Genomic DNA, 26,972 nt, shown 5'->3' with positions numbered 1-26,972 from the left:
CTTGACCTGCGGCACCTCCTGTCTGGGCATGTCACCCAGTGGGGCAGGGGCAGGGAGAGAACCCACTTGCTCACTGTCCTTGCAGCTGTAGCTTTTGGTTTTGTTTTGGGGCCACATCTGATGATGTTCAAGGGTTACTCCCGACTGTACTCAGAACTACGAATGGGATGCTGGGGATCAAATCCAGGTTCGCCATGTGCAAGGCAAGTGCCCTCTCGGCTGTAGCTTTTGAGGGAGTGAAAGTTTCAGTTCTTCTTTCTCTGGGGGGTGGGATGTGCCCTGGCTGAGGAGGGTCTCCTCATGCACAGCGCGTCCCATCTTCCTGGACGTGTGTAGTCCACACCGGCACATGTGTTGGTTCCGGCCCGTGTCTGTTGAGCTGGTGTTGGGCTACCCCCAGCAGTGCATGGTCCGTGGCATCAGGGCCCTGGTGGCTCTCGGCCACATTTCTGCCTTTTGCTGCCTTGCAGCCTGGCCCCCAGTTGGTACCCCAGTGCTTGGCCCTTCCTCCCTCCTGCCTCTGCGTGGCAGGTAGGCATCGGGGTGCACACTTCCTGTTCCGGGGCCATCCCAGGGTCTGCTGTGTCGACCCTGAACTCCCCCCACACTTCTCAGGGTGTTGCCCAGAGATGCTGGCCCACTCCCTGCGGGTGAGAGGCCAAGGGTCTCGGCTCCGTCCCCTGCAGTGCTTACAGGGGCCCCCAGAAAGCTGCATGCTGGGAGCATTCTCATGAGGCGGGACAGAGAGGGGTTGCAGGGCCTGGAAGGGCAGTGGGTGGGTGGCCAGGACAACACTGCCCAGCCCTGGATGGTTGCCCCTGTGCACCTGTCCCGGTAGTGTTGCAGTGTTGAGCCGTGGCTGGCTACTGTCCCTCCTGCCACCAGCCAGGCCAGCGTGGGCAGGAGGGGTGAGTCTCAGGGTGGGAGCGTGCCTGTGGAGCAGTGGGTGTGCTCAGGTCGTGCTTAGAGGGGCATGTGCCTGGCCCCACTTGGCCCTGGCTGCTTTGCAGGTGTGCTAGCGGCCAGAGACCAGCCGCGGTTGGAAGCATGCACCAGGCTGGGCTGTGGTCTGGGACCATGCTGCCAGAGCCTTGCCCAGACTGGCACAAGCTGGTAGTGACCATAGCAGTGTCGTGGGCAGAGAACCCAGGCACAGGTGTGTGCTGGAGCCTTGATGTGCCCCAGACCTGTCACCTGGGCTCTCAGCCCCAGTTTAGACCCCAGGATCGCTCTTCTCGCTCAGCATTGGCTGGCCTGGCCTGGGCAGCTGCCTGACCATGGTGCTGTGCGGAGCCCAGGATGGTGGAGCCAGGGCCCGACTCGGCTCTGCCGGGTGCCGCCCACACACCTGCTCGTGCCATCCCCGAGTTCTGGGCCAGATCTGGGGGCCCCGATCCCATAATCTGTCGGGGCTGTCAGGGAGCAGAGCCCCACAGTGAGACGGCGTGTGCACGATCGATGCGTACGCGGTAATTACAGCAGCTTGCGGCTCGCGCTGCTCCAGTGAGCCTCGGAAGAGCGGGCCTCAATCTTCCCCCTAATAGGGCGCTGACAATCTGCTGTGGAGCCATTAAACACCAGGTAGTGCGGGACAGGCGGGGACAGCCAGTGACACAGGCTGTTTGTCTTCACCCCACCGCCCGTGCTGTCAGGTTGACACGTGGCCCATCTGCTGCTGGGAGCTGTTTGCACAGACCAGCCAGTCTGCAGACTGTGGGTGCCTGGCGCATGACCCCAGCCGGGACCCCCACCAGACCCTCCATCTGGGACCTTGGACCCGGCTCCACTTGATCTTGCCCCAGCGTGCATGACCCTGTGTGGCATGTCCCCAGGATGTGGCTGACTGAGGGTTCCCCAGGGACCTCAGGTGTGGTGCCAGTGGCCTGGCCTCCAGCAGCCTTCCTTGCATCAGAAATGTAGAAATTCTCAGCAGGACAAGTGGGTTGGCTCTCAGATTCAGAATGTACGTGGTGCGGCCATCCTGCCTTGGCACACACAGTACCCGCTGACACACAGTATCCACAGTACCACAATACCCACTGCATGCACAGTACCCACAGCACATACAGTACCCACTGCATAAACAGTACTCACTGTACCACAGTACCATAGTGCCCGCTGCACACATAGTACCCACTGCATACACAGTACCAACAGCACACGCAGTACCACAGCACTACCTACTCCCACTGAACACACAGTATCCATAGTACCACAACCCACTGTACACATAATACCCTCAGTACCCCAATACCCATTGCATGCACAGTACCCACAGCACACACAGTACCCACTGCATGTAGTATCCACAGCATACAGTACCCAAGGCACACACAGTACCCACACTACCACAGTTCCTACTGCATCCACAGTACACATACTACACACTGCACAGCATAGACAACATACAGCACACACAGTACATGTGGCATACATGGCACACAGTACACATGGCACATAGAGCACATACTACGTACACAGTACTGCATCCACAGCACTGCACACATAGCACTGCATATCCAGCACTGCACACAGCACTGCTCAGACTTTCTGAGGGGCCTTTGGGTTCAGTCTTCTTGCCAGCTCAGCCCTCCTGGGAACACGCTCGAACCCGTGAGCTGCACTGTGTGCAGTTACCGAAGCACTCCTATCTCTACATCTTTCATGGGCAGCCGGGTCTGCAGTAGAGTGTGGTCGTGGGAGCACCTGGCTGGGCTCACTGGGAGAAGCCCCCGGAGCAGGGGCGTGCAGGGCGCGGTTCGCAGGCCTCTCCTGGAGCCGTCCCCAAGCACTACCTTGGCACTGCTTCCAGCCGACTTTCCTGGCACAGGGCCTGGGCAGCTGACCCCAGAGCTGGGTGTGCTGGCCAGATCTTCCTTCCAGACCCCCTGGGGGTCTGTTTCCTGGACCTGGGTGAGAGCTGCCTTGGGGTCTGCGCCTGTCCTGCCCTGTGCTTGTCCTTGGTCCCTCAGCAGGACTGACCGTGGCCGTGGCCACGTGGCTTGCTCTTAGGGCCTGCCCTGAGCTCTGCCGTGGGAGGGGACTCACAGCCTGGAGCACAGTGGCCTGGTGTCCGGGCTCCCCTCAGGGTGCTGCTGCTCACCTCAAGCCAAGGCACAGGTCGTCCCCGTCTCCCAGCAGGGCCCACCCCCACTGGTGACGTCCTGTGGCTGGACCAGGGAGCAGCTGCTGTGCCCAGTCAGGCCCTGCACACACTGAGGGCCTGGGAAGGTGGTGGGGTTCAGTAGGAAAGGGGCTGGAAGCCAGACCGTGCGCATAGGAAATTGTCTGCACATGTGCATCTCCCAAAGCCCCTATGTTTGCACACCCTGAGTATGTGCTGGTCTGTGATACACACAAGTGTGCGCACACATCTGTGTATACTTGCCTATGTTTATACACGTATGCCTGTATACCTGTGCATGCATGGGTCTTCATGCCTGCACATGTCTGCATCTTTGTCTTGCATGTTTCTGTGCACGTGTTTGCCTCTTTGTGCCTATGCCCATGTGTCTGTACGTGTCTGCGTGCATGTGTGTGCTTATCTGTACATGTTCGTGTGTGTATCTGTAAACATGCATGTCTGCACATGTGTGTCTCCATGCATTTGTGCTTGAGTGTCTGCATTGCCTGAACATGTGTCCGTCCATATCTATATCTGAGCTCATCTCGCGCTTGGACTGACTGGACTATATACTCCAGACTGTGGGTGTTGACGTGTTAGGGCCGAGGTCAGGCAGGGCCGGACCTCATAGGACGCCAGGTGGCCTTGTACACCCTGGTGGCCGGGACTGGTGTGGCACTGGCTGCTGTGAGATTGGAAACCAGCCGATTTGTCTCCTCGATCCGGCATCCTCAGGTCCGCGCAGCCCGGCTGTGGGGGGTGGGCCCCGGCCTGGCTTCCCCTGCACGATCCAGCGTCCATGGGCAGATGACTGGCTCTGTCCCAGGACTGATGCCCTGGCTCTGCTGACATGGTGCCTGCTGCTGCTGCCAACACAATCTGCATTCAGGTGCTGGTCACTAGCTTGTACTCGGCTGCCATCACAAGATGCAGGGAGAAACTTCTGGAATGCAGACGGCAGCCCAGCTGAGCCTTATCCAGGAGGGCCTGCTGGCTGGGGGCGGTGGACCAGAAGCCCTGCTGCTTGGTGGGGTGCACACTCCCCCAGCGTCCCCAGCCCCTTGAATGGCCTCAGCCGGAGCCGGAGCTGGTGGGCTATGAGCCACACTCTGGTCAGCACAGGGGGTCCTCTGAGTTTCGCCCCTCGATGCACTGCTGGGAGATGGAGGGGCGCCAGGGACACCGTGAGCCCCCTTGTGCCTCTGCTGGGTTCCGGCCGACGTGGGCCCTGATAGATGGGCTCATGGCGCCCCATATGACGCCAGCACTTTTCCGTGGTCTGTCTTTGAGCGTGGCAGTAAAGTTTTTAATTAGGAAAGCTAATGAGATCGATTAGTCATTAGAAGTGGCCTCTGCAGGCGGGGGGAGGCTGTACTGGTCTGATAAGAGTGCCCGGGCACCGCTGGCAATAAAGGCACGAGGGCTGGGTCTGAGCAGAACGTGCCACGGGGAATTCATCATGCTCCAGAGGCTGTAATGAAGGGCATTAAACCAACACGCGGTCTAAATAACACGATTATCTACACTGCCTGCAGCCCACACGGACACAGGGTGCGAGTGGCGGCCGTGCCTGGGGCCAGAAGGAGGGGCGCTGGGGGCCCAGTCCTGCCCCTTCCCTTGCAAAGGGACAGTGTTCTGGAAGTGAGTCTGGATCTGGACCCAGAGCAGCAAGTGGCCTGGCTGCACAGGCCTGTCCTACAGTGCCTGAGCCCCTGGCCTGGTGCCCTGCCCCACCACGCACTGGGCGCCCAGAAGCTCAGCAGAGCCTGAAGCCTGTTCCAGAGCTCTGTGTCCTTTCGGACTCCGACATCCCCCATCGGGGGATGCCCCGACCTCCAGATGCTCCCCAGTCGCCATGCTGTCCGGTCGTGCTGACCCTGGGTGCTCCCTGGACCCTCATACTGCCTGGGGCCCTTGCTGGGGACTGAGACTGGTGGGTTTGTGGGGCAGGTGCTTCCTGGGCTGTGCCCTCACAGTGGCATTGGTCTTGCGCCACACCAGGGCCTACAGGTGGGTCTTGTGGGTGCTGGGGCCCGGGGACAGTAGGCTTGGGGAGTGCTGGGCAGTCGGACCCAGACATGGGACAGCTCTGCTATGTGGTCCAGTGCTGTTGGCTGCTGGGGCACTGCCACCACGCCCCTCTTCCTCAGCCTGCCCTGTCCAGCTTCCTCCTGCCTCCTGCTGCCCTGTCCTGCCCCAACCATCTCCCTCCTGCCCCTTCCTGCTCTGCTCTGTGGGGCCCCTGTGGGGATGGTGAGGGCAGGGACTCCTTCTCCGGCTACGTCCCACCCAGTGCTCACTGTGGGGAGTGCCCACACCACAGCCTGTGGAGAATGAGCACCAACTGAGTCTGGGGGCCTGTGTGCCCTGCTCTGCTGGGGCCTGTGTGCCCTGCTCTGCTGGGGCCTGGGAGTGGGTCAGGGGTGACGGAGGCCCCACTCACCATCTGGTCTGGCTTTCCCTGCAGTGTCCAGTGCCCACACTCTGCGGACCCCTCCCAGTAGCAAGGTGATCAAGACCCGCTACCGCATCGTGAAGAAGAATTCCGCGTCACCTTCCTCTGTGCCCCTCGTGGCTCAGTCTGGGCCCTCCTGGCGCTCACGGCGCCTTGCCCTGTCCAGGTAGGAGCTGGGACTGTGAGGGCAGGGAATGGGGCCCTCGGGGAAGCCAACAGGATCTGTTGCCCCAGAAATATGGAAGACACAGGCATCTGCAGGCATGCCATGCACTGGAGACACAGATGTGTGTACAAACAGGCAGATGTAGACATGTGCACACACAGACATGGATGTGAGTACAATACACACAGACATAGACGTGGGCAGACACACAGACATAGATGTGTGTACAACACACACAGACACGGGTGTGTGCACAAATAGAGACGTGTGTGCAACACACAGATACAGACATGTACATCTACAGATATGGATGTGTGCACATATACAGAGACATGGACGTATGCACAGACAGACATAGGTGTGTGCACAGACAGGCAGGCACAGACATGTACACTAACATGTAGACATGGACATGTGCACAGATAGGCAGACATGGACGTATGCACAGACATGGATGTATACACAGATGTACAGACACGGATTTGTGCACAAACACAGTCACAGACATGTGCACAGACACATGCAGATATGGACATATAGACATGGTCAGACACACGTGCAGACATAGACTTGCACACACAGACACTCATGGAGATGTGGATGCACACGGACATGCTTGTAGTTATGGACGTACAAGCTGGTAGCTGGCCCTGTGGCACTCAAGCAACCACTACTCAGTTGCTGCCAGGGACCTGCTGGCCAGTCCTTGGGAATCTTGTGGGGTGATTCTGCGTGAAGATGCCGTGGGGTGTCACTGCGTGGCTGTGTGCACTGGGAGGGAGCAACTTCAGCCTCTCTGCTGGGCTCCTCGCCAGGACCGGGCGTCCTGTGGCACCCGGGGGCAGCAACCGGCCAGCAGTGGGGACTCCTGCTGAGGCTTCTTGCTGCAGTGGGGCAGCCCTGCCCTGGGGGGAGTACGGCCTGCATCTGGCCTGGGCTTCCCACCAGGATGCACGCACCCTGGGGAAGGCTGGGCTGCTCGGTGCCTTGGCAGGGGCTCCCAGCAGCTGTGGCCCCTGCTCCCTCCAGCCCGTGCCCACTGGGCCACAGAACTTGCCAGCCGCCTCTTTGCTGGAGGCAGTGACTGGTAGTCTATTTTAAATTAATTTTGGTGCGCTTTTTCTAATATTTTTGTTTTAAATAGATTTATAAGCGTCTTGGGGCCTATTTCTGTGAATCTATGAAGATGATTCTCGCTCTCTGGATCAGGTTGAATTTACACCTGCGATTTCTATATTAATTCTTGGTGCTAAGTGGGTCTAGTTTTCTTCCTCCTATCTGGTGAGTGCGGCCTTTCTGAATGCAATTTCCCCCTCACTAAATCACAGGCATCGGGAGTCATGATCGAGCTAAATTAACTTAAATTAATTTACTTAATAAGGGCCCGGATCGCTGGGAACGAGCTTCAGATTTATGGGTCCCGTGCCCGGCCGCCTCCCGCCTGGCAGCAGCACTCGCCCCCTGCCTGCTGGGCGCCTCCTGCTGCAGGGGCCCAGGGCCAGGCAGGGCAGGGACATGCGACCCAGCCACCAGTCGCATGGCCTCACTCCTCCAGCTGCCTGCCCCAGGAGGGACCTGGCGGTGGACGTGAGGTGGACAGGGGGGAGGCTCCTCTCACATCTGGGCTCTCCGTGTGGTGAGGGGCAGCTGGGCCTGACCTTGGGCCAGGAAGGGGGTGGGCTCCCTTGGTTTCCGGCCCCAGCAGGGTTCCTGCTTGTAGCTGGGCCTAGGCTGGCAGGCTGGGCATGTGCCCAGTGGCTGCCTTCACTCGCCGGCTCCACCCTGCTCTGCTTACAGGGCCTAGAAGTGTGACTCTGGGGTTGCAGCCAGTCTGACCAGCACTCCCAGCTCCCTGAGCCGGTGTGTATGCACATGCGTATATGCTGTGTGTGTGTGTGTGTGTGTGTGTGTGTGTGTGTGCGCGCGCGCGCACACACGCGTATGTATGTGCATGCATGTATGTGTGTGTATACATGTGTGCACGTATGCTGAGACTGAGGCGCTAATTGGGGGTGGGGGATCCTCACCGAAACCCCCAAGTCCAGCAGCTGCCCTTCCCCGGAGTTTGGGGAAGGGGCATGCCTACAACCTCCGACCAGGCCTGTGTAGCTGAGGGCCCAGGCAGACACAGGGCTCCTGGGGGGGGGAATGTTTCCTCCCTCCCTGCCCTGGCATCAGCACCCCAGCCTGGAGCTAGGCCAGCAGGCAGGAGTGGGGTGCATGTTGCAAATGTGGGTCTGACTGCTGGCTCTATGGGGGAGGGGGGGCAGGCCTGGTGTGGAGTCCTGTGCCCAGCTGCGTGGCAGGAGCTGAGAGCTGGATTGCCCTCCACCCCCCTCGTCTGTGTGGGTGCTTGGGCTCCCTCTGCTGGCTTCTGGCTGGCATCTCCTTTGGGGGTTTCTGTCCCCAACCTCTGCCTGGGGGTGCTGCTGCTGTGTCCTTGGCTGGGGCTCACCTCTTCTGAACTTCAGTGACCTGGGTGCACGCTCTCCTGCTCCCTGGCTTCTTCCTGACCTGCCCAGGCCTATGTTCTACCTCTGCTGGGCCGCTGGCCCCATAGACTGCCCAGGATCCTGGCATGGGCACTGGCCGTTCGGGGGTGCCCTCCGTCAGAGTGCTGACCAGGACAGCCCCCAGCCCTGGCCCTGCCGTCCAGCACCCCCACACAGAGCCCCTGTCTGGCTCACCACCACTTGCCCAGAGGAGGTCAGAGGTCAGAGCTCGAGCTTCTGGGAGCGTGTCCCTGCAGGCCGTGAAGGGCGTCCTCTGGCGGGTGTCTTTGGGAATGCTAATGTGGCAGTTGCCCCATGCCTGTGCTCATTTTGATAATTTTTTTACTTTATGAAACAAGACAGGGAGCTTAGTGACTTATTACTATTCATTTCGTTTCAATGCAGTAAATATTGATTCAGTTGGGGGTTTTCAATTTAAACCACTCTGCGATTATATAAAATATTACTGGCCTCTGAAATTATGCTTACCGATTCCTTTGGCTGCTCGTTAAGGAGGAGCGCGCTGCAGGCCCGCGGCCTCCATCATCCTAATAGATGGGGGCTGCCCTGAAGACGTGCCTTGGGGTTTGGAAGGCATCTCAGAGGGGGCAGTGTCTGTCACAGCAGCCAGGGCACCTTTCCTGGAGAGGCCCGAGGCTTGAGCAGGGTCAGCCTCATTGCTGGGGTGGAAGGTGAACCCCTACCCTTGGCTCCAGCCCTGGGACCGAGCTCTGGATTGACTGGTCCTCTGGGATGGGACTCCTTCACCCAGGGACCATGTGGGATGCCAGGGATGAAACCTCAGGCTGGCCACGTGCAAGGCAAACACCCTCTCTGCTCTCCTTTTGCTCCCCCGCCAGGCCTCAGATACTTGGCGTTGCCTCACATGCAGGGGTATGATGGGGTGCGCTGGGTGGGCCCAACTGGTGGGGGTCCAGCCTCCATATGGACACATGGTCTTTTCTGTCCCTTCCCAGGATCCGGGCTGGGCCCACAAGCAGTACCTGCATCTTGGTCTGCATGATGGGGAAGGCAATGTTCACCAGTGGCTCTGAGCAAGAGGCACCATGGCCAGCTGAGGTCAGATAGGCCTGGCACCCCATGGGCCTGTGCATTGGACTGTCCAGCCTGCTGGGCCTTGTATCATGAGGGGCTCCCCCGTGATAGCAAAGACACTGCCCCCACGAGAGCAGGCCACTGGCTGTGGTGTGGCCTCCTGTAGCCACAGCACCATGGGGCATCTAAAGCAAGCTGCCCCCACCTCCTGGGAGGGCACCCGCCACACCCGAGCCCAGCTTCCTGGGGTAGAGTGAGGGGCCGTGGGAGGGGGCTGCCACATCCATCTGCCCTCCGGTGGCAGTGAAGCTCTGTGTCCCTGCCCTCTCTAGCCCTGACTGCTGCGGGCCGGTGGAGAGATCTTATGCACGGGTACCCATGCTGGCTCTGAAGCGCCTCAGGACAGGGCATGTGGCACTGTGCCCTCCACCACCACAGCCCCCGCCCCAAGCACTGCCCCATTGGTCGGGTCCCCCAGTTCTTCCGTGCAGACCCAGGAGGCCCAGGTGTGTCTGAACCAGGTTTGTCCAGTGGCGGGGGAGGGTCGCCCATGAACCACCCTTGCCTGCCCAACTGTGGGTCCTGCTGCTGCCGTCCCGGCCCAGGAAGATGCAGGGAGCTGTGGCCACAGCTTTCCTCCTGGTCAGCAGGCAGCTGCCCCCTGTGGGGCCACGCTGTAATTTGCGGGTAGATGTCTGTTAAGATTGCGTCCACTTCCCAAGTCAGCACTTAATTGGCAAGGCGCTTGATTTAACAGCGTGGGAGCCTCCACCGGAAAAATGGCTTGAATAAATCACCTCCCGACGCCAGAAAATAGATATAATCTCAGCATTAACTACATTAATAGTAGCAGGAGCTGAATTAAGAAAGCCATAAAGCATAGGCGGGGAGCATAAATTAAGGCCTCGCTCCGTACTGTCCACTGCAGGGTGGTGTGGGGGCTCTACCCCCAACCAGAGGGAGGCTGAAAGTGGGGGGGGTGACTCAGGCTCCTCCCCAGCCCAGTGGAGTGGCTGAAGCAGCCATGGCAGGGCCGGGCCGGGTGGGCAGAGCTGCTGGTGGGCATGGCTAGAAATGGGCTTGGCTTGGGGGGGCTCTCGCCCCATTCTCCAGGCCTGCGCTTGCCCGGCTGCTATAGACTCTCCGAGGGGCTTCTTTAAGAACAGGGCACTTCCCACCTGGGCCATCTCTGCCCAATGGGGCCAGTAGCCCTCGGGTGTCAGTGCTGCCGCCTGCCTTTCCCACCCACGTTTCCTTCCCACGGGTGACCTGTACCTACTGGTATCTGCAGCAGGTGGTGCTTCCTGGCAGAGGCAGCAGTTGCCTCCTCATGAGAACTGGTTCTTGTTGTCGCAGCCATGTGGGGTGGCCCTCTGGCTCTGCTTGGTGCCGGCTGGTGGCCAGGAAGTGGGCAGCAGTGCAGAGCACGTCCCCGCTCTGCCTGTGCTGGCCTTCCCAGGACAGCCACTCAGCACTTCTCACCCCTCCTGGCATGTCCGTGACACTTGGTGCTCGCAGGAGAGCCGGGTATCACTCAGTTGCCGTCATTGGCTCCTGTCAGTGTGATTTCTGGCATGACTTCTGTCCGTCTGAAATCTTGAGAACAGCCCTGGATTTTAGGGTTCATTTATGTGTTCTTCCAGAGCTGTGGTTTCAGATCTCACATTTAAGGCCAGGGAACTTATCTAAGATTAAAATTCAAATGCAATTTTGGGGCTTGTTCTCAGACCACATCTGGCAGTGCTCAGGGCTTATTCCCGGCTCTGTGCTCAGGAGTAAGCCCTGAGGGGACCATATGTGGTGCCTGGGATCGAACACCAGAGCATCACTTGCAAGGCAGTACCTGTCGTGTCACTCCAGCCTCTGAATGTAATTTTTTTCCTAATGATAGCTGGATATCTCAGAACCAGTAATTACTGAGCCACTTTACTGTCTTTTGGCGCTCTTGCCCTTACTCTACCCAGAAACTTCTTTTCCTTCTTCCTTCGTGTTGGTCGATCAAGGTCGTACCTGCATAGTGACAGAGGTGCCCATCCGGGATGGTACTTGGAACACCTCCAGTGCTCCTGAGTCATGGAACTGTTGTTTCTCAGGCCCCAGGATTTTATTTAGGGGCCCTTCCAAGCAGTGCTTGGGGGCCCAAGCTCCAGTCCCAGCAGTTCTTGGCCACCAGATCAGGCAGAGTAGTGCTCAGGCCTAGTGACGTGGGTGCCTGAGAACCACAGGCTCTAGTGCTCAGGGACCTTGTCAGTGCTGGGGATCAAACTGGGTCCTTGCCCATGCCATGTGTGCAGCCCAACCCCCGAGTGCCTCGTGACCCTGTGGAGCATCCTGGTGAGTCTCTTCAGTGCTCAGCTGCATGGGTGTTTGTCCTATATCCACCCCAGGTCAGGACATGCCCGCTGCTGCTCAAGGTTCCGCTTCACAACCAGACTCAGAATAGTCCACCCTATCAGCTCTTCCTGTGCAACGTGCTTTGCTCATTTACTGTTAGTTCAGTTGGTCCTGTCTCAAGCAAGTGGTAGTGGGTCTGGGCCTCTCCTGGTGGGCCCCCCAGAGGCCTATGCTTTCACGAGAAGTGCTGTGCACTTGGGGACCCCTTCCGCCCTAGGGAGCCTCCAGGTGGCTTTTTCAGGGCCTGTGCACTTAGACCCTCTTCCTACTGGATGTGACTCCTTAGATCAGCCCCCCTTCCCTTAGGCTCCTTCCCTCAGACTCCTCCCCTCAGGCGTCTCTCCTCAGGCTCCTCCCCTCAGGCTCCTCTCCTCAGGCTGCTCCCCTCAAGCTCCTTCCCTCAGGCTGCTCTCCTCAGGCTCCTCCCCTCAGGCTGCTCTCCTCGGTCTCCTCCCCTCAGGTTCCTCCCCTCAGGCTTCTTTCCTCCGGCCCCTCCACTGGCTGCTCTCCTCAGACTCCTCCCCTCAGGCGGCCCTCCTCAGGCTCCTCCCCTCAGGCTCCTTCCCTTAAGCTCCTCCCCTCAGGCTGTTCTCCTCAGGCTTCTCTCCTCAGGCTCCTCAGGCTTCTCTCCTCAGGCTCCTCCCCTGGCTGCTCTCCTCAGGCCCCTCCCCTCAGGCTTCTCTCCTCAGGCTCCTCCTCTCAGGCTGTTCTCCTTAGGCTCCTCCCCTCAGGCTCCTTTCCTCAGCCTCTTTCTCTTAGGCTCATTCTCACAGTAACAGGTGCTCTGAGCCACTGGTTCCCAGGGTCAGGGAAGCACTAGCCAGGGCATCAGTGGTCCTGCCCTGTGGAATTGGCAGCCTGGGGACAGCACGGTGGAGAGTATGGGTGCACCCCCCTGCAGCCCTGGCGTGCCCGTCCCTGCTGTTTGCTTGTCATCTTGTCCTCCTCAGAGGATGGCAACCAGATCCCTGACCCGTCCTGTCTGTCACCCACAGAGGGTCATTCTTAGTCCCAGCACCAGTACAGTGCAGAGCATGGTTCTGCCTGTGGGCCCGAGGGGCTGCTCCCAGCGGGATGTGGCAGGTCTCAAGTGCAGGGGACCCTCCCTGGGGTGCTCCACACCCTACTGCTGGCCGTAGGATAACCCCAGAGGCGCTGAATGTGGATGTGTGGGTGTGGAAGGAAGGGGTGGCTTGAAACATGCCAAGGGGCAGGCAGTGTGAGGATGGGCGCCCCGTACCTGACCCCGCGTGTGCTGGTCACTCGGGGCTCTAGGAGAGGATCGTGGCCCGGGGGTCTGAGCCCTGTGAGGCCATTAAGGCTTGCTAACCCTTGGTTTTTTTGCAGCTAACATAGAGAACACCAATCGCTTCGGCTGAAATGGATTTTTAAAAGTGTCATTTTATGGAGAACGTTCCCTTCCATCTCGTTTATTAGGTTCTTACGGGGAAGCTTGTAATGCACGCCCAGATCGAAGTCCTGATCGAGCGGACGGCCACACGCCGCTGTGGCCGAGCCAAGCCCAGGCGGGCGGGGGCAGCTTCTTTCTGAGGACAGACCCCGGGGCCCGGCGCCTGCCCCCTGCCATGACGGTGGCCCCCACGCTGCCCCACCGGCCACGCGGGGCCCACCGCGTCCTGTTCTCTTTCTCCCAGCCCGCAGCTTCATGGGCCCGCGGGCGCTGCCCCAGCAGGGGGGTCGTCAGCGATTCCGTGGAAAGGCCACTTAAGCAGTTTGCAGGCTGTCACGGGCGCTGCGCCTGACCTACTTGGGCCGGCTGCACGTCGCCCGCCTCGCTCCCCTTCTGCTGACGGCGCAGTCCCGCGCGCTCCATTTCCCAGCGACCGGCTCCCGGCACCGCTCCCGCGGCCGCCACCTGACACCCCCCAGCTGAGACCAGACCGGCCTCTGACCGCGAGCCCTTTGGGGGGAGAGAGGTGCCGTGCGGCCCCCATGGGAACAAGGTGTGATGGAGCCCCCGTGTGACATGGAGTCGTTTAGCGCCTGTGGGGACAGGTGTCATGCAGCCTGGGAAGTGGCAGCAGGGGGACCAGATGGGCATGTCTTTTGTGACAAACATGAGCACACGGCCCAGACATGGCTGGAGGATCTGGGATTCGCACCCTCTCACTTCTTTTTTTTTTTTTTTTTTTTTTGCTTTTTTTGGGTCACACCTGGCGATGCACTGCACAGGGGTTACTCCTGGCTCTGCACTCAGGAGTTACTCCTGGCGGTGCTTGGGGGACCCTATGGGATGCTGGGAATCGCACAAGGCTTGGCCACATACAAGGCAAACACCCTACCCGCTGTGCTATCTCTCCAGACCCTGCACCCTCTCACTTCTGACTGGTCCTGTGGCCCCTCCAGCACGCCTCCGTGCCAGGGTCTCATGCCCACAGGCATCCAGGGATAACCGAGCCCCTGGCAGAACCGTCGTGTCCATGGGCTGACGTGGAGATGGAGCTGTGGGGACATGTGCAGCCTGGCGGAAGTGGCAGGATTTGTTGGTGGCTCTTGGGCACGGTGGCCGCACCCAAGGTGTTTCCCATAGCGGCTGCTTCCCAGGTCTCTGGGCCTTTCCCAGCTCCCACACGGGCCCCCACTTGGAAGGCGTGACAGGCCCGGAGACAGGACACCGGGGAAGTCCTGCCTCGCTGAGTGCCGCTGGGTCCTGGGGTACGGGGTGGTGGGGCTGCCTTCCTGTGTCCCCACTGTGTGCGAGTATCCCCCGTTCCTGCCTCGCTCACTTCAGACGTTGCTTGCCCCCACCCTCCGTGCGCCCCGCTTGGGCAAGGGGAGCCCACCCTCGCCCCGCCGTAGTCAAGGTTATGGTGATAAATCCCCGGGCATTGTCACTTCTATTCGGAGTAAATTGGCTGGCCGCTTTCGGGCTGCAGGAGAGATAATTTGCTGTAGTATTTCAAATGGATTAGAAATGGATTTGAGGGAAAGTTCATGCCTCCCATTACAAAGGCGAGAAGGGGGACTGTCTCCGGGCCGCCCCTCCCAGCCTTCATTATCCACGCTTAATACCTCTACTGTTCGCCAGTGCTAATGACATTTCCTGGAGGCTGGCTGGGACAGGCCTGAGGGCCCAGGGCCCAGTCGCGTGTCCCCTGCGCAGTGCAGCGCTGGGTCAGGGGACGCTTGGCTCCCTCCCGGGGTGGCCAGCTCCCTCGTTCCCTGGGGGCCCCGATGCGGCTCCTCACTGTAGGCAGAGCTCACGCCCCACTCTGTGGTGCCCCCATGCTCGGCTGTCCCTGGGGGCGGGAAGGAGGCAGGATGCTGGGAGGGCTGCCCAGCTCCCGCCACAGTCAGAATCAGGTGGAGTGACTGTCAGGAGTGACCGGTAGGCATGACTTCATCCTGGCCTGCTGAAGCGCCCCCCCCCCCCCAGCCTCAGGGCGAGTGGTAGTCTTGCTTCGCTCCAATGAGGTACCTGCAGGGCACAGGCACCCAGTGGGCTGAGCCTGCCAGCGCCATTTGCGGGTGTGGCAGCTCCCACTGGGAGCTGGGGGGGGGCGGCCCAAGGTGTGGGCTGAGGTGGGCATGGGCCACGCCACGCCTCATTTCTGGGGGCGCCACAGCCCCTACTCTCACCTGCCTGTGGGCCTCAGCTGGAAAGGATGCAGACCCCCTGCCAGCCACCTCTCTCCGCGGGTCTCAGCGACTCTGCACCACCCGGACTGCCCAGGCCTGCCCTCAGCCTGACCCTCCCGTGCTCCCTGCTGGACTCCTGGCCCTACAGCAGTGCAGCCTTTGTCCCGAGTCCTTCCCTGCCGGAAGACGCAGCCCGGAGCCGCCTGCAGTGCCCCGCCCTCCCAGTGACAGCGCTCCCTGTCCCCGCAGGTCCCTGGTGCTCAACCGTCTGCGCCCGGCCACGGGGACTGGGAAGGCTCAGCCCAGCTCCCCGGCGTGGCGAAACCCAGGCTACCGCTGCATCGGAGGAACCCTCTACCGGGTGTCTGCCAACAAGCTCTCCAAGACTGCTAGTCGCCAGGGCGATGCCGGGAGCAAGACACCCCTACGTGTGGGTGAGTCACCGGACCGGACCCCTTCCAGGGAGGTGCCCCTCACTCGGACCCCCCACCAGACCTGCTGGACCAGGCTTGGGGCTTCTGTGTCGAAGGGATGGGAGCAGCCAGCCTCCATCCCCAAGGGTTGGCACAGGACAACCGCCGAGGCAGGTGGGGGTGGGGGGGGCTAAGGCAGGGGTCACGTGAGCTGCTCACTTGACTTCCTTGGCGCTGCTGTGGAGAAACGCCTTCGTGTTTTGGCCTCGCTCTCCCCTTGCTCCACCTGATGCCTGTGATTGATGCCTGCTGGGGTGGTGTCCAGTGTGCCTACCCTCCTCTGCCCTTCCCCCACCCTCCCTGCATGAGTGGCTGCTCCCCCTGTGCAGTCACGTGCACCCCTGGACCAGGCGTCTTGCAGGGCTTCCTGTGAGTCAGGGTACAGGGCACTGTCCCCTCCTTGAGCAGCCTCATAGGGAGGCCTGGAGGCCTGGGCAGGCCACTCTAGAACTGAGGGGCAGGTGACGGGCGCAGAGTGGGGTCGCTCGAGGAACTCTTTTCTTCATGGACCAGTGATGTGGAGGGGCCTGGCCTCCCACGGGCTGTTTGCACGCCCTGTGCCCGGTGGACCCCCAGTGGGAGCCCTGGCTCCCAGGACTCGGGTGGGCCTTTTCATGAGGACCTGCAAGAAGCTACCTCACTGGTCCCTGCGTCTACACAGAACGCCCCACCCACAAGGCCGCCTGGGCCACAGTGGAGGGGTGCCTTAGGGGCATGCAGGTCAGTGAGGGGGTACCTCTCAGGCCAGGGAAGAGACAGGGCTGTACATGCCGTGTGCAGGAGGCCGTGAGCGTGGACAGTCCCGTGCGGGAGGCCGTGAGCGTGGACGGTCCCGTGCGGGAGGCCGTGAGCGTGGACGGTCCCGTGCGGGAGGCTGTGAGCGTGGACAGTCCCCGTGCGGGAGGCCGTGCATATGGATGGCTCCCTGTGGCAGGAAGCGCTGACCTGCGGCCCACTTAAACGAGCAGTAATTGAAGAAATAAATTTCTTCTGGTGTCAGCACACTTCGACTTCAGCAGGAAAGCACCGCCCTCCTGGGGGCTCCCTCCTCCCTTCCCCTCCTCCCCTCCTCTCTCAGCCCCTCTTCTTCCCGCTGCCCTGTCCAGGAGTCCATCAACTCCTGACCATCCCGGGCTGCTGGGGGCCAAGCACTTCCTTCCGAATTGGGGACACTGTGGGTCTGTGTGGGCCACTGACATTCCCTGCAGTCGGTAGGCAGTGCCCAGCCGCTCACCCTCTGGACGTCACCCCATTGTGGCCTGTGGTCCCAAGAAGGCCTGGTGGGCTGTGGCTGAGCGGGATGCAGGAGCCGCTAGAGCCTCTGGACCTGGTACCAGATGGGGGGGCACAGCCACAGCGATTCTGGGAAGGCCCCTAGGCCGTGCACGTTGTCTGGAAGGTGCTGCGCCTTGCCGCGTGGCAGGCTTGGTGCTCTTTGCGCCACTGCGCCTGCCTCCTGCAGCTCCTTCCTATGCATTTTTAGCATCATGCAGTGCCTGGCACCCGCCGAGCGAGGCTGTGCTTGGAGCAGAGAGGTGTGGGGAAACGGCCTGGTCCCCACTTAGCCCAGCTGCACTGATGAGACCCGAGGGGCCCCTCACGCCCTGAGTCTGTCCCCACCCTGTGCCCGGTAGTGGGTCCCCCGTTCCTGGGGAGTCTCCTTGCCTTGCCTGGAGAAGTCAGCAGGGCTGGGGGCTGGGCTCAGAGCAGGACAGGAGCTCCCTGCCCTTCCCCTTCTCAGGGTGCCCAGGCCAGACCTCACCCTTCCTGAGTGCAGTGCTGGGCCCTTGGCAGGCAAGACTGGGCTACATGTTTTGCCACCCTCGTCCTCCCCCGGCCTGGGCAGGAGGAGCTGGGCAGACCTTCCTCCGCATCTGGTTCCTGGCGCTTGTCCCCGGGGAGCCCACCCGGGGAGCCCACTGGGCTGGCCAAGGTGTCCAGGAGGACAGTGTGGTGCCCTGTGGTCACCTGACTTCTCCCCACAGGCCGACTGGACTCTGCCGGCAGCTGTGGTCGCTCCCTGGCTAGGTATGTCCCCGAGGGGTGGGAGAGAGGGGTGCCTCGTCCCCCCTTGGACTCACCAGCCTATGCCCCGCCCCATCCCCAGCCGGGCCGTGCAGCGTAGCCTGGCCATCGTGCGGCAGGCAGGGCAGAGGCGGCGGAAAAAGGAGGAGGAGTACTGCACGTACTACAACCGCTTCGGCCGCTGCAGCCGCGGGGAGCACTGCCCCTACATCCACGATCCTGAGAAGGTGGCTGTGTGCACCAGGTATGTGTGGGGCATGTGCACAGCTGTGTGAGGAGTGTATGCACAGGTGTATGCAGGGCATGTGCACAGGTGTGTGCGGGGCTGTGTGCGCAGGTGTGACGGGCGTGTGCACAGGTGTGCGCAGGCCGTGTGCACAGGTGTGCATGGGACGTGTCACAGGTGTTTGCTGGGCTGTGTGTACCAGGTGTGTGCTGGGCCGGGCTGTGTGTACGGGTATGTTTGGGGCATGTGCACAGGTGTGTGCGGGGCATGTGCACAGGTGTATGCGGGCCATGTGCACAGGTGTGGGGGGTGTGCACAGGGTGTGTGCAAGGTGTGTGGGGGAGTGTGCACAGGTGTGTGGGGAGTGTGCACAGGTGTGTTCTGGGCCGGGCTGTGTGCACAGGTGTATGCTGGGCCGTGTGTACCAGGTATATTCGGGGGGGGCATGTGCACAGGTGTGTGCGGGGTGTGTGCACAGGTTTGTGGGGGAGTGTGAACAGGTGTGTGCAGGGCCGGGCTGTGTGCACAGGTGTGCACGGGGCGTGTGCACAAGTGTGTGTGGGAGTGTGCACAGGTGTGTGGGGGAGTGTGCACAGGTGTGTGCTGGGCCGGCAGTGTGCACAAGTGTGTGCTGGGCCGGGCTGTGTGCACGGGTGTGTTTGGGGCATGTGCACAGGTGTGTACTGGGGCCTGCTGACTCAGCTTCCCCCTATGCGCAGGTTCGTTCGGGGCACTTGCAAGAAGACCGATGGGACCTGTCCCTTCTCGCACCAGGTGTCCAAGGAGAAGGTGGGCCCCTAAACAACGCCCATGGGAACCAACCTGGACCTCACCTGCCCATCAGGGTGGGGAGGGGCCACTGAGGGGGGCCAGAGGAGCCGTGGGGGGAAGCGGGTTTGGGGAGCAGGCTGGGCGCTGCTGCTCCAACAGCTTTTCCCCTTGAGGAACTTGGGGAGAATCAGCATTTTTCTCCCTAATCGAGCTCCGAAACTGTCTTGAGCGATCTGGAAATTCCCGTCGAGTTTCGGGTTCATTAGCTGGCAGCTCGGAAGCCGCGCGCATTCTGTGCTGTCTAATGTGGACGCCGCGCCCAGCCCTGAATTAATGTTATTGTTATTTGTGTGGACGTGGGGGGGTGAGGAGGTTAATTGAAACGAGAACGCGGTTTCCGCTTGGTGCTGAAACGCTGACAGTGAGGCGGGGCTGTGCCGGGCGGGAGAGTGGGCTTGATTGCCCCTTTTTATTAGAGCTAATTTGGGCTCTATATCAAAAGCCACATTAAGGGAATCGTCTGTAGCCGCACCACTGCCAGCCCCAACCGGCCTCACCCCTCTGCGGCACGTTAAGATAATTAAAAATAAAGTCTGGCGTTCAATCACCCTTTGTTTGCTCACTCCTCTCAGGCCACTGCCCAGTCCCCTGGGGACTCATGGCCTCAAGCCCTCCGAGGGCCTGTCGGAGACACTGGCCTGCCAGGGAGCCCCAGGGCCTTCAGGGTGGGCAGACAGGTGAGGCTGAGGCTAGCAGCTGCCCCCACACTGTCCCTTACCGACCCTCGGGGATCTGACAGATGTCGCCCTGGAGGCCATCTTCCGCCTGAGGCCCACCTGGCCCTGGCCCAGCGCCGACATCCGTAGCACTAATCATGTTCAGCAGCGCCTTGGGGTGGGCACAGAGCCTGGGCCACAGCCTGAGTGGGCACCTCACCCTCCCTCTGCCCGCAGATGCCCGTGTGCTCCTACTTCCTGAAGGGCATCTGCAGCAACAGCAGCTGCCCCTACAGCCATGTGTACGTGTCCCGCAAGGCTGAGGTCTGCACTGACTTCCTCAAAGGCTACTGCCCGCTGGGTGCCAAGGTGAGGCTCGTGAGCAACCCTCGGGCCCCCTCCCTCCTGGTGCATGGGGCCTGCAGGCGGGCGGCGAGCAGGAGGCCCTGCAAAGCGCTGGTTAAGCAGGGCTGCTGGAAACGCTTAGGCGGGCGGGCGGGGCCGCGTGATGGATGGGGGCTCGTAACTGTGCGGGAGCCAGGCCGGCCGGCAGGAGCGCAGCAGCCGGGCGCCGAGGGTTAATTTTATTCTCTAAATAATGTGGAAAGTGCTGAGTCGTCACCCTGCGCCTGGAGCACGGTCCTCAAACGGGCCCCAGAGAGTTTCTAATATTCCACCGAATCCAGGGAAATTGTTAACCTGCTCTTGCCGCACGCTCGTTAAAGCGCCGCCCCCAGGCCCGCTCCCTCTCTGAGTGCGAGACCACCTGGGACTGCAGGTCAGGGGTCAGCTCTAAGCACTGGGCTGGTGTCAGTCCCTGGGCTCCCCATGGTGGGGTGCGGTTCACTGCTAAGATTCACAGCCCCCGTTTGCTTTCTGCTGGCAGCCTCCGCCCAGCCCCTAAACACCCGGCAGCTTATGTGGCTCGTCCTGTGAGCAGCCCCCCCGCCCCCTGCTGCCTTCCTGGTGTTCTTTGCAGAAGGTGGGGTGGGGAGAGGGGAGCACTCCAGCAGTGCTCAGGGGCTGCTCCCAGCTCAGTGCTCTCAAGAAACTATGAGGTGGTGGTAGTGGATTGCACTTGGGTGGTCTGTGTGCCAGGCCAGCGCACTGGACCTTTGTGATCTGGCCTGTGCCCTCCTGTGACATGCTGTGGCCAGCATGGCTTCTTGCCTAGTAGAGGATGAAGGAAACGCCCACATTCACCTCGAGCGCGCTCACCCCCAGACTGTTGCAGCATCCGCCCAGCAGCAGCTCCGCTGCCCCGCATCATGCCCCTCAGCTGGAGCCTCCTGGTCTCAGGGCAGATGCTGACGGGCACCATTGAGGGAAAGAAGGTGGCGGCTGTGGGTGCCCAAGAGCGCTGGGCTCTGGCCCTGAAGGCTGGGCACACCCTGCCACCTCCCAGAAGCTTCTCACCCGCCCGCCTTGTTTCAGGGGATCTCCTGGGTTGCTTCCTCTCTAGACAGCCCCCTTCTTTGCCCCCTCTGCCCCCCTTCTGTGTCCCTCTGTGCTCTCTGCCACAGGGTGTGTTTCGTGCTCCTCTTGCCTTGCTGAGTCCTCCAGAGGCTCCTGGAACTGAGCTAGCTGAGTCCTCCTATTCGTGGGCTCGTCTGCCTGTTCTCCCCCCCACCCCACACCACCCCGTGGGGCACCTTGGCCCTGCCCCCCAGCCCTTGGGGCACTCTGGTGCAGAGGCTGTCCTATGGGGCGGGATTTTCCCTCTGGCTGTGATTTGAATGGGTCTGTTGGGAATCTGATCCTTGGGGCAAGTTCGCCCTCCCTTTAGGGGCTCGGGCTCCAGTCCCAGAGTCCCGCCAGCGGCACTGGGCAGGCCTGACATATGACCCAGCCTCACTCCTGCCTGCTTCTCGGGTCTCTGCAGACTCCTTTCCATGTGGCTGCTGCCGGGTGGACCTGGGAGGGGCTGGGAGCGCCCCCCTGTGGCTGTGCAGCGTGACAGGCCTGCCTTCCCTCCTGGGGGTAGTGTCTAACCAGGAGAGGCTTGCTGGTGGGGCAGCACTGTTCTGGCGCCTGATCACATTGGCCACCTCAGTCACAGTGACACTCTCGGTCATGCTTTGTGTGCTCTGGCCCTGCGGGATCCCACAAGGCTGGGTCTGCACCCTGCCGCCTTCCTTTCTGGGCTGCTCTTAGTCCGGGCTCCCTGTGCGACCAGCCCGGAATACCGAAAAGTGGCGCTTCTCGTCCTCCCCTGGTGCTGTGCTCTCTGCTATGCGCTGAATCTCCTGCCAGACCTGGTCTCTCCCCAGAGACTGTGCTTTTCTGGCACCAGGCTCGTTTCATCTCCCCGCCTGCAGAATAGGGGCCACTGTCCTGTGTTCCTTAGACAGGCACTTGTGGCCGGCGCTCCTGGCATTTTATAGACCCAGCTGGGCTTCACTGCTCGGCCTCTCCTGCGCTTGCAGTCTGCTCTTGTCAGGATGCGGCTTGGGGGGGGGGGACTTTGGGTTAATTGTGCACTTTTTATTTGGGCCACACCCAGCAGTGCTCAGGACTTACTTCTGACTCGGAACTCAGGGTCACTCCTGGCAGGGCTCAGGGGACTCGCTGGAGTACTAGGGATCAGACCGAGGAGGGCCACGTGAATGGCAAGAGCCCTCAGTTGCTGAGGTACCCACAGAGCTGAGGCTCCTGGTGAGCTTTGCAGACGAGCTTTGCTGGTGCTGTGCTTCTGCCCCGCCAGGCTAGTAGCTCTGCCCGCTTCAGATAAGAAAGTGGTCGTCCGGGTAGCTGAGGTTCTTTGCTTCGTCACTCCCAGTTTGCAGTTCCTCTCGGCCACTGTGCTAAGGTCCTATAGTGGCAACATCTCCACAGTGGCACAGCCACCCGGGCCCGTGTCTTCGTCAGTCTGCCCAGAGCTTGTCCAGACTGCGGGCCAGAACCTGGCTGTAGTTCCTCCTTGCCTTCCTTCTGCCTATTCGGAAGCGGTGCCGTTGTGTGCTAGCGTGGACTCTGCACGGTGGCCTCAGCGCACTCTCTGCCCCCTTGTGGGGTCCGTGTCTGCTGTTCTCAGCCCCCAAGAATAAACCCTTCAGCGGGATTGGCCAAGCCCAGCTCTGCCGCGCGTCCGTCCATGGTGCTGAGGACTCGGTGATGGCCAAGGCCCGCTCCGCTACCAGTCCGTACTGGTGCTGAGGATGCGCAGACTGAGCTGGAGCTTCTCAGAGATCTCTGGAGACTCAGTGACAGTGCAGAGGCCTCCTGTGGAAGGGCACATTTTTTTTTCATGTATGAATTTAGATACCTGTGTCTCACGAATTTAGACGTGTTAGACTTCCGTTCTGATCATTATTCCCCCGAGACTTGCCTTTTGACACACAGATTGTTCCAGAAGCATGTTGTGTGGCTGCCCCTCATCCCTGAGGCCATATGGTGAGAAGATGCAGGATGTGACAGTGCAAGTGAATATGTCGCTGTTCTCTGGGCTTGATTCCTTGAGCTGTGTCTAGCTCGAGTGCATGTGTGACCTGCTGGACTGCACTCCCCTTGTCACCTCAGTCTGGGGTCCAGCAGTCCCCAGCGGGAACCGTGGCCTGCCTGGGATGCAGTTCTACTCTCTCATGGGGCTGCCTTCCCCCTCTTCTTCCTGGCAGACTCGGGGCTGCTGGGCTGGGCTGGGCTTTTGGATCAGTTGTTGTATTTTAGCCTTTCATGTTTTCGGGGGACAGATTGGGTCCCCAAGTAGTATGAGGTATGAAACTGGGGTGCTTACAGGACAGACCACCCTACCTGTTCATATGTTGTGTAATTATCCCAGGGACTGCGGGCTTTCCTCTTTCTCACTCTCATCGTTCGTGGTCTTCTGCCGAACTATGGTTGCTTGAACCTGTTTTAGAAGGTTTTATTTTCCTATAGTATTTCTGGGTCTGTGTCCACAGAATGAGTGTCTGGGTGTGTCTGTAGTGTCTGAGAGGTCTGTAGTATCTGAGAGTGTCTGTAGTGTCTGGATGTATCTGTAGTGTCTGAGGGTGTCTAGCGTCTGGGTGTGTCTGTAGTGTCTGAGGGTGTCTAGTGTCTAGGTGTGTCTGTAGTGTCTGTGTGTGTCTGTGTGTCTGGGTGTGTGTGTAGTGTCTGAGGGTGTCTGTAGTGTTGGGTGTGTGTGTAGTGTCTGAGGGTGTCTGTAGTGTCTGGGTGTGTCTGGTGTCTGAGGGTGTCTAGTGTCTGGGTGTGTCTGTAGTGTCTGAGGGTGTCTGTAGTGTTGGGTGTGTCTGTAGTATCTGTAGTGTCTGATGGTGTCTGTAGTGTCTGAGGGTATCTATAGTGTGGGGATGTTTGTGTCTGAGGGTATCTATACTGTAGGGGTATCTTATAAATCTTGGTAATTAGTCCCTTATCATATGGGTATTGGGTGAATAACCTTCCCCATTCCATGGGCTGTGTCTGTTTCCTGGTCACTGTTTCTTTGGAGGTGCAGAAGCTTCGTAGTTTAATGTAGTCCCATTTGTTTATGTTTGCTTGCACTTGTTTGCTCAGTGGTGTTTCCTCTTTGAAGATGCCTTTAGCTTCAGTGTCATGAAGGGTTCTGCCTATGTTTTTCTCCATGAACCTTTTGTATTCGGGTCTGATGTTGTGGTCTTTAATCCATTTTGATCTGACTTTTGTGCATGGCATTAGAGGTTTGAGTTCATTGTTTTTGCATGTAGCTCCCCAGTTTTCCCAGCACCACTTGTTGAAGAGACTTCCCTTGCTCCACTTCATATTTCTGCTCCTTTATCAAAGATTAGACTATCATATATTTGAGGGTCTGTGTCAGGATACTCAACTCTAGTCCATTGGTCTTCAGGTCTGCCTTTATTCCAATACCAATCTTGAACATAGAATTTTATATTTTGTTTTCAGTAATTTTACTAAACTAATCATTTATCCATAAATTCTGCGATTTTTGGTTTTGTTTTTTTCCCACAAAATGCTGACTTTGCAAATAATGACAATTCTTTGCCCTTTGAGGTCAAACGTTTCTTTCTCTTTTTTGATGTTTGGCTCTATCTAGGTCCCCAGTATAGTGCTGATTAATGGTTATTGGGTTCCAACCTTCCACATTGATGAGTGATGCTTTCTAGAAGATTCCTTCAGAAACCCCGAGTCACACAAAAGGTGCTCCCTTCAGTCACTGATCACCAGGCTCAGAATTGGCACAGGACAGAGGAGACATTATGGAGGTGTTCACCCAGCCTGACACTGGGTGCTCTCCTTTTTTCCTCCATGGACACTTGTGGGTGGCCCTGGGCATCCCCCTCCCCCTGTGGACAACCATGGGACTCCCTACATCCACGAGTCATTCAGGACTTCTTCCCCTTTCTTCTTTGGAGGCAGGGGCCGCACCCAGATGTGCTCAGGCTACTCCCAGCTCTGTGCTTGGGCCTCACTGTGATCCTGTCTATCTGTGGAGGTCGTGGGGTGCCAGCGTCAACCCCCGCATTCCTCTACTCAGCTCGTGCAGCCACGAGTGAGGTTGACCTGAATATTCTGATGTCCACTCTGCTGGGTCCTGACTGAAGACCATCTGGCCTGTCCCCTGGCCAACTCTCGCCTGTTGCACTCACCTTCTTGTCAGTCTCCATCCGTACATCCAGTCCCCTGGCTGGAAGCCTGTCCTCTTCTCTCGGGCGACACGCCCCGTCCCCCAGCTTGTGCTGTCAGGATATGGTCAGCTTGGTCTGTGTTCTGGGTCCTCTCCAACCGCTGCCCCTGTCCACAGGATGGGGTGGGGGGCAGTACTGGCCATTGCCAGGTCTATGGAGGGCATTGGGGTGTTAACGTACACCTGCAGTTGGAGTACACCTGGTCCCTGTGGCCTGGGGTTTCCATTTCTGGGGCAGCCCTGGGCGTTGTGAGGTGGCTTCTGGGCTCCCATCACGGTCTGGGCGGATCTTAGGAGGAAGGAGCATGCAGGACAGGTTCCCACCAGTCACGCCTGCGGGCCCCTGCCTGCTGGTCACTGCCCCTCTCAGCCTTGGGGCAGGACAGCATGGGCGCCGGACATGGTCTGTCTGGGTCAGCCAGAGAAGCTTCTTGTCCTGTGAAGGTCAGTGGCTCTGGACAACTGCTCCGAGGCCACCCAGCCTGGCCCTCTGCAGAATGGCAGGGGAAGAGGCTGGAGCTGGCTGAGGGGGTACCCAGCTGCCTGTAGGGAGTGCCTGCCCCACTGGTCAGAGGAGGCCGCTGCCTGCACCCCAGCCGTGGGTATAATTAGTCGCGGCGACAGCTGTGCTGGGGCGGGCATGTGGCCACCCCATGGCCTGGCCTCGGCTAAACTGCTGCGCCCAACCCGGGCCTGGCCTGAACCCCACGCGAGGTGCCCACTGCGCCTCAGACTGCCGCTTTGCCTCCGATCCCTCTGTCTGCCCCACAGTGCAAGAAGAAACACACGCTGCTGTGCCCTGACTTCTCCCGCAGGGGCACCTGCCCCCGGGGTGCCCAGTGTCAGCTGCTGCACCGGAACCAGAGGCGAGCCAGCCGGCGGGCGGCCACTCCGGCCCCAGAGCCCGGCAGCACGCCCCCTCGGAGCCGGGCCTCCACCAGCCACGGGCCCAGGTGAGGCGTGGGCCGCCCTGCCAGGGCTGGCACACACCTGGCCCCGACTGCTCTCACCATGCTCCCCTCTGCCCTGCAGGAAGGTCTCGGCCACCCAGCGCCCCGCCAGACAGATGTCCAGTGCCTCCACCTCTACGGCAGCCGGCTCAGCCTCCCCCCAGTCCCCCCGGGCTGCACCCTCAGCCTCTTCCTCATCTTCCAAAGCTCCTCCCCGCGTCTCCTCCCCCTCTTCCTCCTCCTCCTCTTCCCCTCCCGTGCCCCTTTCCCTGTCCCTCTCCTTAGACCAGGAGGAACCGTCCTTGCAGGAAGCTGCCCAGGCAGTATCCAGCTCCGGGGGCCTCTCCAAGCTGCCGTCCTTCATCTCCCTGCACTCCACGCCGAGCCCTGCAGGGCAGCCCAGGGCCCAGACCCCTCGGACCCTCCCCATCAAGGACTCAGGTAGGGAGTGGGCCCAGCACTGGATTTCCGGGCACCTGACTCAGTCTCCCAACTCAGAGGTCCCTGGATGTGGCCCGGATGGCTCCAGAAAGCTCTGCACTCGCTGCAGGACCCACGGCCAGGGCAGCCTTGGGGCTGCTGCACAGCCCGGCCTGGCGAGGCCCATTTAATTAGCGGCCCCCATTTCTTCTAATGCGTTCTGGAGAGCAGCGCCCGCGCCTGTGGAGAACAGATGTTCTCACTCCCCGATGCACATTTGGGGCCCAGCGAATGGCTCCATGCAGCCTTGTTTAGGAGAGAAAGGAGGATTTTATGGCTGCAAACGACCCTTTCTGTAAACATTTTACAGCTCTCCGCGCGTTTGAGTGACGATAAACCCCACGCAGCTCGGCGGGCTGCAAATTTGCGACCATACGGCTGTCATTTGATCGTCATATTTCACAGTTGTAATGTTAATGGAAGCTGCTCTTCGCAGCCCTCT

General features: G+C 60.1%; 1 protein-coding gene across 1 annotated transcript in view; it reads left to right on the top strand.

Moving 5' to 3' along the window:
* Positions 1-26,972, top strand: part of ZC3H3 (zinc finger CCCH-type containing 3) — a 33,595-nt gene that overhangs the window by 6,039 nt on the left and 584 nt on the right. Inside the window, exons 4-11 of the mRNA XM_056125027.1 lie at positions 5,592-5,745; positions 15,537-15,721; positions 17,746-17,788; positions 17,868-18,029; positions 18,731-18,800; positions 19,736-19,867; positions 25,872-26,053; positions 26,133-26,491. Coding sequence (XP_055981002.1) covers positions 5,592-5,745; positions 15,537-15,721; positions 17,746-17,788; positions 17,868-18,029; positions 18,731-18,800; positions 19,736-19,867; positions 25,872-26,053; positions 26,133-26,491 — 1,287 coding nt within the window. The remainder of the gene's footprint in view (positions 1-5,591; positions 5,746-15,536; positions 15,722-17,745; positions 17,789-17,867; positions 18,030-18,730; positions 18,801-19,735; positions 19,868-25,871; positions 26,054-26,132; positions 26,492-26,972) is intronic.

The sequence above is a fragment of the Sorex fumeus genome, unplaced genomic scaffold, assembly GCF_029834395.1.
Source record: "Sorex fumeus unplaced genomic scaffold, SorFum_2.1 ptg000054l, whole genome shotgun sequence".
NCBI lineage: Eukaryota > Metazoa > Chordata > Mammalia > Eulipotyphla > Soricidae > Sorex > Sorex fumeus.
The sequence above is the reverse complement of the archived record's forward strand: the minus strand, read 5'-3'. Positions and strand labels throughout refer to the sequence as shown.